Here is a 10,872-nt window from a genome sequence, read left to right as displayed (position 1 = left end):
GCATGGTGTGTGTGTGTGTGTGTGTGTGTGAGAGAGAGAGAGAGAGAGGGTCACATCACAGTGGAGTCAGCTGACTTAACCGTGGCTTGTGTACTGTGCAAACATACCAGCTTCATCACTGTGTCTGTCACGCGACTCTGTTCCCCTTTTGGGCTCTGTCTTTACATTTATTTTGAAAGATGAAGCTCACGATTATGGTAAGGGGCGTTACATTTCCGACGAGTGCTTGCGGTGTTCGGCCAATCACAATGCACTGGGTCAGCTGGCCAATCAGAGCAGATTGAGCTTGTCGGAAGGAGGGAGTTTGTAGAAAACAGCGTTTGAGAGAGGTGGGGCATAGAGGACCTACAATAATGTACAGTACCCCTTTAAATTCGAATATAATTCGAATTTAGTTTTTCAGCCATTTTGACAGCCCTACTACAAGCAATTGTTTGTTTTTTTATTAATTTAAATTATTATTATTATTATTATTATTATTTTAAGCTACTACACATGAAAATATGCTGGTCAATTAATAAATGTATAGAATTTAGTTGCCCACCATGGTGTTTATGTGTAACTGTCTCTTTAAAAGGCCGTCTTTGACGCTGTGTTCAGCCACGTATCGCCACGTCTCTGCGCATGTGCGTCCGAGTCACTTCCGGGCTGGGTGCTGTTGTGTTGAGAGATCAACATCAGGCAGCTGCTATTTTTAATGACATTTACTGTCTGCCTGTCCTGGAAGTTCTCTTTACTTTAACAGACGTTGAATCTGTCTCAACATCGACGTTTAAAATACTAGCCAAAGCGGACACATAGCAGGATGAATTACATCTGGGAAGTAGTGGGAAGGCATCCAACAGGCCAACAGCCGACTGGAGCAGAAACAGTGAGTTTATTTACAGCATAAACAAATAAACGTGTGAACAAATAAATATTAGTGCAGTTTATAAACAACTGAAAGCACCTGCTTATCGAGTCAATGACAAACATTACATAAGGGTAAACAGATCAGCAGTTGTGTGTGTAAATACGAAAGCTTATGAATCAGGATTTCAAAATGACACTTTCAAATCAGGAAGTGTTTATGTCTATGCTACCTTGATGTAAAGTAAGTTTGAATGCAATATGTTCAGTTAGACTGTATGTTTGCTGTTTGGTGTGTTAATAGTTGTGTGTGGTCGTTTTTTTATGTATGGATAATTTGACTTCACTTTATCCCATGCAATGACAAGGTATTCACAAACTTGTTGACAAAAAAGATTGTGTCTGTCTGTTCATTGTCAGATCCAAAAATTGTGTGACCGAGTGGCTTCATCCACCCTGTTGGAGGACCGAAGAGATGCTGTCCGTGCCCTCAAATCTCTTTCCAAGGTGACCAGCAATTAATGCTTTTCATGTTGATGTTAGTAATTGAGGTAGTAATATGGGTGTTGTACTTGTACACTGCCATTTAAAAGTTTGGATAAAAGTTTTAGTAAGGTAGTAAATTAAATGCTTTTAAACAGCAAGGTGAACAGCAAAGTAAGGATTGTCCAATAAATGCTGTCATTTTGAACTTTGTATTCATCAAAGACCGCTGATAAAATGTATCATGGTTTCAACAAAAATATTAGGCAGCACATCTGTTTTCAACATTGATAATTAGAAGAAATGTTTATTGAGCAGCAAATCAGCATACTAAAATGAAGTCTGAAGGATCATGTGGCACAAGACTGGGGTAATGCCTTCTGAAAAATTCAACTTTGTCATCACAGGAATTCATTGCATTTTAAGATAAACTGAAATGGAAAATGGCCATTTTAAATTGTAATAATGTTTTAATTTAATTATGTATTTAATCAATTAGAGGTCGGGACCAGTGTTGGGTGTAACTTGTTACTAAGTAATTAGTTGCTGTAATTTAATTACTTTTCCCTTGAAAAAGTAAAGTAAGGGGTTACTCTTATTTTTTTCTGTAATTTAATTACAGATATTTCTTATGTAATTGAACTTAATACTGTTTATAGGCTGTAGAACATTTATATACAATACAATAGTGGATTTAACATCAAAATTTAAAGTCTAACCTTAAAATGCATGCTTTTATGTACCCTTTGAGTTAATAAGAATATTGGTAACACTTTAGTGTCCAATTCTCACTATTAACTAGTTGGTTATGGTTATTAGCATGAATATTACTGTGATATTGGCTGTTTATTATTATTTAAAAAGCACACATTAATGTCTTATTCTGTAAGACCTTATTCTATATCCGTAATCCTAGCCAATTCTTAAACTTAACAACTACTTTACTAAGTATTAATAAGCAGTAATTAGGAGTATATATTGAGGCAAAAAAATCAGTTAATAGTTAGTTAATAGTGAGAATTGGACCCTAATCTATAGTGAATCATTTATGTAATCTATTATTTAATTGAAAGAATTAAAAGAACCGTTTCATGTCTATCCTTGTATCATTAACTTGTTCAGGTTGATATAGGATTTAGAAAGTAATTAGTAATAAGTCATTAAATACTTTTTGGAGAGAGTAATTTGTACAGTAATCTAATTACACTGTTGAAGAAGTAATTAGTAATTAGTAACTAGTAACTAATTACTTTTTTAGAGTAACTTACCCAACACTGGTCAGGACCATAGTTAACTGTTTTATAAGTCTATATACATTGGGCACCGCTCATAATGCATTGGTGATATTACAGTAAATGGAATAACAAAGTTGAAGGAAGGACTACAGTACATGCTGCGTAAATCTCACAGAATGATTTATATTTCACAAACATGCCTTAAAGGCGATGTGAGATTTTTATTTATTTATTTATTTTGCCGTAAAATGCTTCCTCCTACACCTCCTAAAGCACTTTTGTCTCAGAAAAGAAATTTCTGTATTGACAGAAATATGTACATAAGAACATGTGTCAAGGAGATTTATTGATTACAGAAATACCGTATGGAGGTTGGCACAATGGCTATGGACCATTTGGTTCGTATACTGCAGACTGACCGGTATGTTTCAAACTTTGGTCAAAAATAAAACATTCATTGTAAAGACATTTGCCTCATAGTATGAGTTGTCTTTGGTGATTATTTGAAACAGGGCAGACACTGAAATCCTAGGTTACGCTTTGGACACTTTGTACAACATTGTTTGCAGTGACGAAGAGGAGGAACCAGGTATGTTATATTCTTTATTTTGTCTGGTTCAGATATTGTCATGTTGGGATTTTAATTGATTTGTTTCAGTGTCCATAAAGCATCTTGGGCTAATACAAGTCTTATTCTCTGATTCCAAATGAATTGTTTTCCTTTAAATTGTTCTTACAGTCCATAAACCTTGTTTCAGTCTGTTACTGGTCTCGCTCTTGCAGTTTATGCTTGATGAGCAGGGAAATATTGTATATCTGATCGTCCTCCTTTTTCTTTCCATGTTTAATCCACCAGATGATTCTGAAGGTAAAGCACTTTTTTGTGCATGATGCTGTCTAACCACTAGCCCATCCATGCTTTGAAATCCCTGTAGGATACCTCCACTATGCATTTGATACTCGGGGAATTTCACAGTTTCCCAATTCCATAAAACAGCAACATTTAGGCATTTTACATATAACAGTGTAATGGTTTCTGGTTCTAACAGATGTACCGTTCAATTGAAAACATTCCCAAGTGCTAAAATGTTGTTTAGATGCCTAAATGAAAAGATGTGTAAATGAATGGCAACTCAAATCTAATTTACAACACTTCCAGATGTTTTTAAACAGGTCATATGCAGATTTTGTATTTTTAATAGTAGTTTCTGCTGCTGGTTGGGAGATTAGAAAATGATCCAAAACCTACAATTTCTTTTGATCAATATATTCATTAAGATTAAAACTTAAGATTTGGTAGCAGACATTTGTGCCTTATGTTCAATCAAAGATTGAGCTGCTGCACTGATTACATGGTTTAGTTGTTAGTGGACTTCCAATTTAATGATAATTAAATTGTAAGAATAAAATAAATAACATTGTCCACTAATAAACAATTATAATTTAACAATAATTAGCAATCATTTAATAATAATTGGATTTAGTCTGGTTTCATCTAAATATAGGGAACCGTATATTTAGCAATTTTTTATGTTGTTTACTTTTAATAAAGACCCCAAAATCAAATTTCTATTGGAAACAGGAAAGAAAACGGCACTTCCCAAGCTATGTCCTTGTCCTTGCTTTGTCCTAATGTCAATAGCATTTAGTGTTATACATTTTTCTCTGTGTGGAAGAGATTAAGCTTTAACTGGTGTGTGGTTTTGTTTATTTATTTTTTCCAGTTTACTAACCTGTGGGTTGATGTGCTTTTTTCTATCTCTCTTTGTATTAATACACTTCTTGTCAGCAGACATGTTCCACTGCTCTTCCATCTGAAGTCTTGATGATAACATATGTACTGAAAACTATTTTGTTTGATCATATTTAGCAGCACACTGTATCTCCTTTTCCCTAGTATTAGTTTTCATATCTGCTTCTTTTTTTTTTTTTTTTCCCTCCCTGCATTTTTTAGTGTTAAAGTAATCAAAGAAAAGTAAACATGCCAAAGAATAAGTTTCTCTGCATCTCATTTTCTCTTTCAGAGGAGAATCAGCAAAAGCAGGAGGAGGATTTGGGAGTTCAGTTCACTGACAAGTTCATCCAGGAACCAGATAATATCACACTTCTCCTCACACTGTTGGAGGTAAGCTAGAACTGATATTTCATCTGCTAACTATACTTTTGTTGTCTTGTTGCTTTCCATATTACCCTAACATATTCCTGATGTTGTTTGACTCTTTTGCCTGCGGAAGGAGTTTGACTTCCATGTCCGCTGGCCAGGTGTTAAGCTCCTAACTGCACTTTTGAAAAGCCAGTGTGCTCCGGTCCAAGGCATCATCCTGGTCAGCCCAATGGGTTAGTCCAAAAATGTCCTTTTCTCTTGTAATTAGGAAAGCATCATTGCAAAATGAATGTGTCTGATTGTTTAGAACTATTTGCTGGTACTAGTGGTCTGCTTTTGTTTGAAAACACTGAGAATTACATGCAAAGTTCTTGTGATCATAGAACACAATTTCTTTTTGAAAGAAATTTTCTAATAATAAATGACTTGTGTGCAGTGAATTTTTTATCACATTTCATATACAGTGTATATAAAATACATTACCGTTCCAACGTTTGTCAGTATTTTTTATTTTTATTTTTTTGTCAGTAAACACATTTATAATATTACAACATTTCTGCTTCAAATAAAGTATATTCATCATAGAATCCTGGTCAAAAAAAGAACAACCATTGTTTTCACAAATACTTTGTGAAGCCCAACATGGATAATAGTAAGAAATGTTTCTTGAGCACTAAATAAGGATATTAAAAAGATTTCTGAAGAATCATGTGAGTCATGAAAAATAGAAAACAGTTATTTTAAACTGTAATAATATTACAGTCTATCACAGTCTATCACTATATCACAGTTTTACTGTTTTTATTGTAATTTTGTTTAAATAAATACAGCCTTGATGAGCATAATAAAATATGAATATTTTAAAAATATATATGTTTGAATTGGAGTGTATATATATATATATATATATATATTATTTTACACATTTATTTAGCCAACTTAATGTGCTTTATAACTCTGAATATAAACCAGCTGAGATAATATATATGTGTATTTGAGTGTGTATATATATATATATATATATATATATATTATTTTACACATTTATTTAGCCAACTTAATGTGCTTTATAACTCTGAATATAAACCAGCTGAGATATCTACAAAATGAAGTGCTGCTGACTATGCTGTTTATGACAGACAAACCAATGTGATCCAATAGACTACCACAATTAAGAATGATAGCCCACATATTCTCATTAAAAAATCAAACTGGACTTGGCTGTAAATAGAAAACACAAGAAACAAAACAAAAAGCAGGGCACCACATAGGGTGCATTAATGCAGTGGCAAGTCAGGATTCAGAAGCCAATGGTGCAGGTGCTGTTCACATAAGTTTCACATGTTCACGTTGGCACCCTGAAAATTAGTACTTAAAGAGATAATTCACCCAAAAATAATAATTTTATCTTCATTTACTCACTCTCACTGACTTTATTTCTGAATACGCTGGTCTCCGCTGACTTTAATTTTTGGGTGAACTAACCATTTAAAAAAAACATCTCCTGATACCTAAAGAAGTTTTAAAACCAAAGCATTAGTGGTCATTTGAAATGATTTTGGATTTGCTAGGTATTGCACTGCTTGCTTGCAATGTAACAACCAATATATACTTAAAGCGAACAATGTGACAACTCCAGCACCCTTTTGTTCAGTTAATCCTTGAGTAAATGCCACTCCCAAAAATATAAGCAGCCACAAAAGCTGTTTATATGTGGCTTGAGGTGACTACAGGTTTAGTGGTTAAAGACTAATATCGAAGACTATAGAAATACAAAGACGGTTCACTCCTATACTTATGAATGGGAGAAAGTGCAACGCACAATGTGGCAGAATAGTCCCGCCTTCTAAATGAAAGAGCCAATCGTTGATTGGTAAAGTCATTGCGTCACTGCAGCGGCCGTTAGAAGCTCCGGTTCCCATAGAAACCTGAGGCTGGACCTGAAAAATAAGCTTTTTAAAAGCTATTTGAGCATAAGAAACAACATTCATGGGGCAGTTCATTTCAGATTTTGTTGCTGATTTGAAATATGTAATTTAATCGTGAGTTCAGTGAGCCGTTTTTGAGATTTCAGGATTCCCCCATGCATTTAGATAGGACTTGGTCTTGTTTGAGCTGCCCGGAGGCGTTGCAAATATGGTGGCCGAGTGAACAGACTTGTTCACTCGGACCTTGAAAGGGACTTTGCTAATATGCAGCAAAATAAATACTTTTATTAAAGGAGACATATTATGCCCCTTTTTACAAAATAAATTGCATGTTTATTTTAGATCTGTGTGGCAGCAGCAGTATACAGTAAATAAATCAATAAATGCACTGCTCTCTTGTCTCCTCTGAGGCTGGGAATCTAAATAGTGTTCTGTGCTCGTCTGTGCAGCCAAAGACAGAACAGTAGCATGTTTTGCTCAAACTGTCACCATGGCATTAGAACTGGCACAACGTTGTCGCTTGCAAAATGAAATGATGGCACCGTGGGTGTAAACTTACAGATTAAGGGGAGGTAATATTATAATGAGATCCCTTTGCCACGTCACCAAGGGAGCGAAATCAGATGCGCTCGTTTTCTCAGACGCTTGCAGAAAAAGGCTTAACAAAACAAAGTTACTGGGTTAATCTTTTTCACGTTTCCTTGGTTGGTAGATGCACCGGAGACCTGATTATAGCACTTAAAACCTGGAAAAGTCAGATTTTCATGATATGTCACCTTTAAGCAAGGATGTATAAAATTGACAGTAAAGACTTGTACATTGTTACAAAATAACAATGAAAACTGTTCTTTTAAAACTTTCTCTTCTTCAAAGAATCCTGAAAACAACAAATCAACATATTAAAATGGTTGACACTGAAGACTGGAGTAGTGACTGTTGAAAATACAGCTTTGTCATCACAGGAAAAAATTACATTTTAAAATATTATAATGGAAAACAGTATTTTATTTTAATAACATTTCATAATTTTACTGATTTACTGTTTTTGATCAAATGATTGCAGCCTTGGTGAACATTTTTCAAAAACATTTTAAAACAATGTATAGACCCACTGAGTCGGTTGGGATATTCACAACCCATTGCTTTGGCCACTTGAAATTTGGAGGAGAAATATTTCCAGTCTTACGTGAACTGTATTTCAGTTCCTCACACCCGTTTTCATTTCTTTCATTTTACTCTCACAGGTCAGTATCTGTGATGACTTTTGCTTCTTTATCATTATTTAAAGCTATATGGATTCTTTTCTAGATATCTGGTTTCTAATGTTGTGTTTTCACACTCGATAGGAGTGTCCAGGTTAATGGATCTACTTGCTGACTCCAGAGAAGTTATCCGTAATGATGTAAGTGTTATTACTCTACATTAACATGAATGTTCATAGAGGAAGTGTTTTTTGAAGTTAAATGAAACCATTTTACTTTTTTCCCCATTAAGGGTCTCCTGCTGCTGCAGCAGTTAACCAAAGGCAACACTGCAATACAGAAAATTGTGGCTTTTGAAAATGCATTTGAGAGACTTCTTGAAATTATCACAGAGGAGGGTTCAAGTGACGGAGGTATACAGTTAATGGACACTTTTCAATTTTATAATAGAAAATGAGTTTCCACCCTGAATTGCCACAGATTATTCATTAATCTACATCTTCACCTCACAGGTATTGTGGTGGAGGACTGTCTCTTATTGTTGCTCAACCTCCTGAAGAACAATAGCTCCAACCAGAATTTTTTTAAAGAAGGCTCCTATATCCAAAAGATGAAGCCGTGGTTTGAAGTGGGGGATGACAACTCTGGGTGGTCGGCACAGAAGGTCACCAACCTCCATCTAATGCTACAGGTCTGATATGAAGAATCCATTTAATATGTTGTTACACTAAGATTTATTGTGGAATTAACATTTACTGTGAATTTAGTTTTTATGAAGATTACTTGAGAAGTTCTAGTTATCATAATAATAATAATAATGTTATTATTTATTAGTGTTTTTATTTTTATTATATTGATGATCCTGCAATATTACCCACCTTATTTTAATATAAGAGCAGGCATGGCTATTGGTAATTTGAATGTACGATTGATCCGGTGTCGTTTGCTTACATTTATTTGACTTGTATAAAAGCAGTCTGTTATGCTGCTTTATATTGCAACCTGTTAGCCTATTTGTCATCATATTATTTTAATTCATTAGCTTAATCATAAATGCAGTGTTTTTTAAACACAAAATAGCTAAAGCGTTTACTGCACTTTGTTGTTCTTCTAGTTATTTACCTATACCAGCTAATGATTCTTTCATATTCCAAAAAAAATTCCAGGTTGCATAGGAACAACAGTCAGTGAGCATTATTTTGTTATGTGAAAATGAGTTAAAATCTCTAGTTGTGTTTTCTCTCTGTAGCTGGTACGAGTGATGGTTTCTCCAGTGAACTCTCCAGGGGCCACAACCAGCTGTCAGAAAGCCATGTTCCAGTGTGGTCTCCTGCAGCAGCTCTGCACCATCCTCATGGCCACAGGTGTTCCTGCAGACATCCTCACAGAGGTCAGATTGCTGTCAGAACCTTATTTTCAAAGTTTACAGTGCTTCAGATTACTGCTGCACTTCTATTGATATCAATAGGAATAGTGCACTGAAAATACAGAGAGTGAAACTCTCAAGTGCTTAGTCAGAGTGTAGTGTAGGCGAGCGAAAATATATCTGCGATAAATTTTTAGCCTCTATCTCAATCACTGGCAAGTGAAATCTAACAGTGGACATTATTTGGTCACCTACCATAATATTTAGTCACATGTAGAGAGTTTTGAACAGTACTTTCAATTTAACTGCCCAAATCCATCCGTTTCAGTCTTAAAGGATTAGTTCACATCCAGAATAAAAATGTCCTGATAATTTTGTCATCCAAGATGTTCATGTCTTTCTTTCTTTAGTGACAAAGAAATTAAGTTTTTTGAGGAAAACGTTCCTGGATTTTTCTCCATATGGTGGACTTAGTGGCAGCCAACGGGTTGAAGTTTCAATGCAGCTTCAGCTCTACACATTCCCAGCAGAGGAATAAGGATCTCATCTAGCGAAACGATTGGTCATTTTCTAAAAGAAATAAAAATGTATGTACTTTTTAACCACAAATGCTTGGACTTAGTTTTTCGTCTGTGCACTGCAGTTCTAAAAGGTAGGGTAGGGTGGAAAAACTCCATCTCATTTTCTCCTCCAACTTCAAAATCATCCGACATCATTGTTTACCTTTTTTTGTAAAGGGTGTTTGACTTTCTTTGCACGTTCACTTAACGTTGTAAACACTGGGTCTGTACTTCCGCCTAGTTCACACGTGACCTTGCGAGCTAGAAAATGACCGATTTTTAGAAAACGGCCAAATGTTTCACTAGATGAGATCCATATTCCTCGGCTGGGATCGTGTAGATAGTGTAATTTGGGCCCTCAACCCGTTGGCTCCCATTGAAGTCCACTATATGGAGAAAAATCCTGGAATGTTTTCCTCGAAAACCTACATTTCTTTTCGACCAAAGAACAAAAGACATGAGCATCTTGGATCACATGAGAGTTGTAACGATCGGATTCGGTACCCAACCCTAATCCTAGTGTGTTGAAGTCCCAAGGTAAAAGTGTCCACCGGTGTATATACAGTCCAAAGTAAGTGATAATCCAAGATGTGTGAAATTCTGGAATGGTAAATCCTGAAATAACTCGATATAATCCAGCGAGTGCAGTGGTTTGGTCAATGACCTTCATTGTTTGACATGCTGCTTTCTTTATACTGGTCTAGTTCCTTATTTCTGTCATGTGATTGATCACGTGAGAGGCAGAGCCATTTACATTTAAAGACATACACACACATTAAAATGAATAAGAGGAATACAATGGCTTAGACTAGTGTTTCCCAACCTTTCTTTAGTCGCTGCACCTTTTAACAAATTTGCGGCACCCTACAAAATTAATTTTGTCACAATATTTGAATTTCTAACTTCGATATGATACTTTGAAAAGTATCATAAGGAAGAACTGCAGAATATACTATCATACAGATATATTTTTAATATTATAAAAAAAATTTGTCCATCAATGGTGGCAATCAGTAGGCTACTTTCTAATGAAAAGACCAATTTATATGACAGATTTTAATGTAGGCTTTTATTCATATGTAAACATTGTGAGATAGCTAGTTATAATGGTAATTAAACAAAGTTTTGATTTTACAGCTGGGTAA

General features: G+C 35.0%; 1 protein-coding gene across 3 annotated transcripts in view; it reads left to right on the top strand.

Annotated features, from left to right (window-relative positions):
* The first annotated feature begins 603 nt into the window (after positions 1–603).
* Positions 604–10,872, top strand: part of uso1 (USO1 vesicle transport factor) — a 27,190-nt gene continuing 16,921 nt past the window's right edge. For 2 of the 3 annotated variants that reach the window (XM_016495113.1, XM_016495096.1), the window contains exons 1-11: positions 604–871; positions 1,270–1,356; positions 2,924–2,988; positions 3,080–3,156; positions 3,424–3,435; positions 4,592–4,692; positions 4,802–4,904; positions 7,946–8,001; positions 8,094–8,214; positions 8,314–8,492; positions 9,051–9,191. In XM_016495113.1, coding sequence (XP_016350599.1) covers positions 806–871; positions 1,270–1,356; positions 2,924–2,988; positions 3,080–3,156; positions 3,424–3,435; positions 4,592–4,692; positions 4,802–4,904; positions 7,946–8,001; positions 8,094–8,214; positions 8,314–8,492; positions 9,051–9,191 — 1,008 coding nt within the window. In that variant the 5' untranslated portion in view covers positions 604–805. The remainder of the gene's footprint in view (positions 872–1,269; positions 1,357–2,923; positions 2,989–3,079; positions 3,157–3,423; positions 3,436–4,591; positions 4,693–4,801; positions 4,905–7,945; positions 8,002–8,093; positions 8,215–8,313; positions 8,493–9,050; positions 9,192–10,872) is intronic. The other variant, XM_016495105.1, reaches the window with a different exon arrangement.

Source organism: Sinocyclocheilus anshuiensis, unplaced genomic scaffold (assembly GCF_001515605.1).
Source record: "Sinocyclocheilus anshuiensis isolate Anshui unplaced genomic scaffold, SAMN03320099.WGS_v1.1 scaffold517, whole genome shotgun sequence".
Classification (NCBI taxonomy): domain Eukaryota; kingdom Metazoa; phylum Chordata; class Actinopteri; order Cypriniformes; family Cyprinidae; genus Sinocyclocheilus; species Sinocyclocheilus anshuiensis.
The sequence above is the reverse complement of the archived record's forward strand: the minus strand, read 5'-3'. Positions and strand labels throughout refer to the sequence as shown.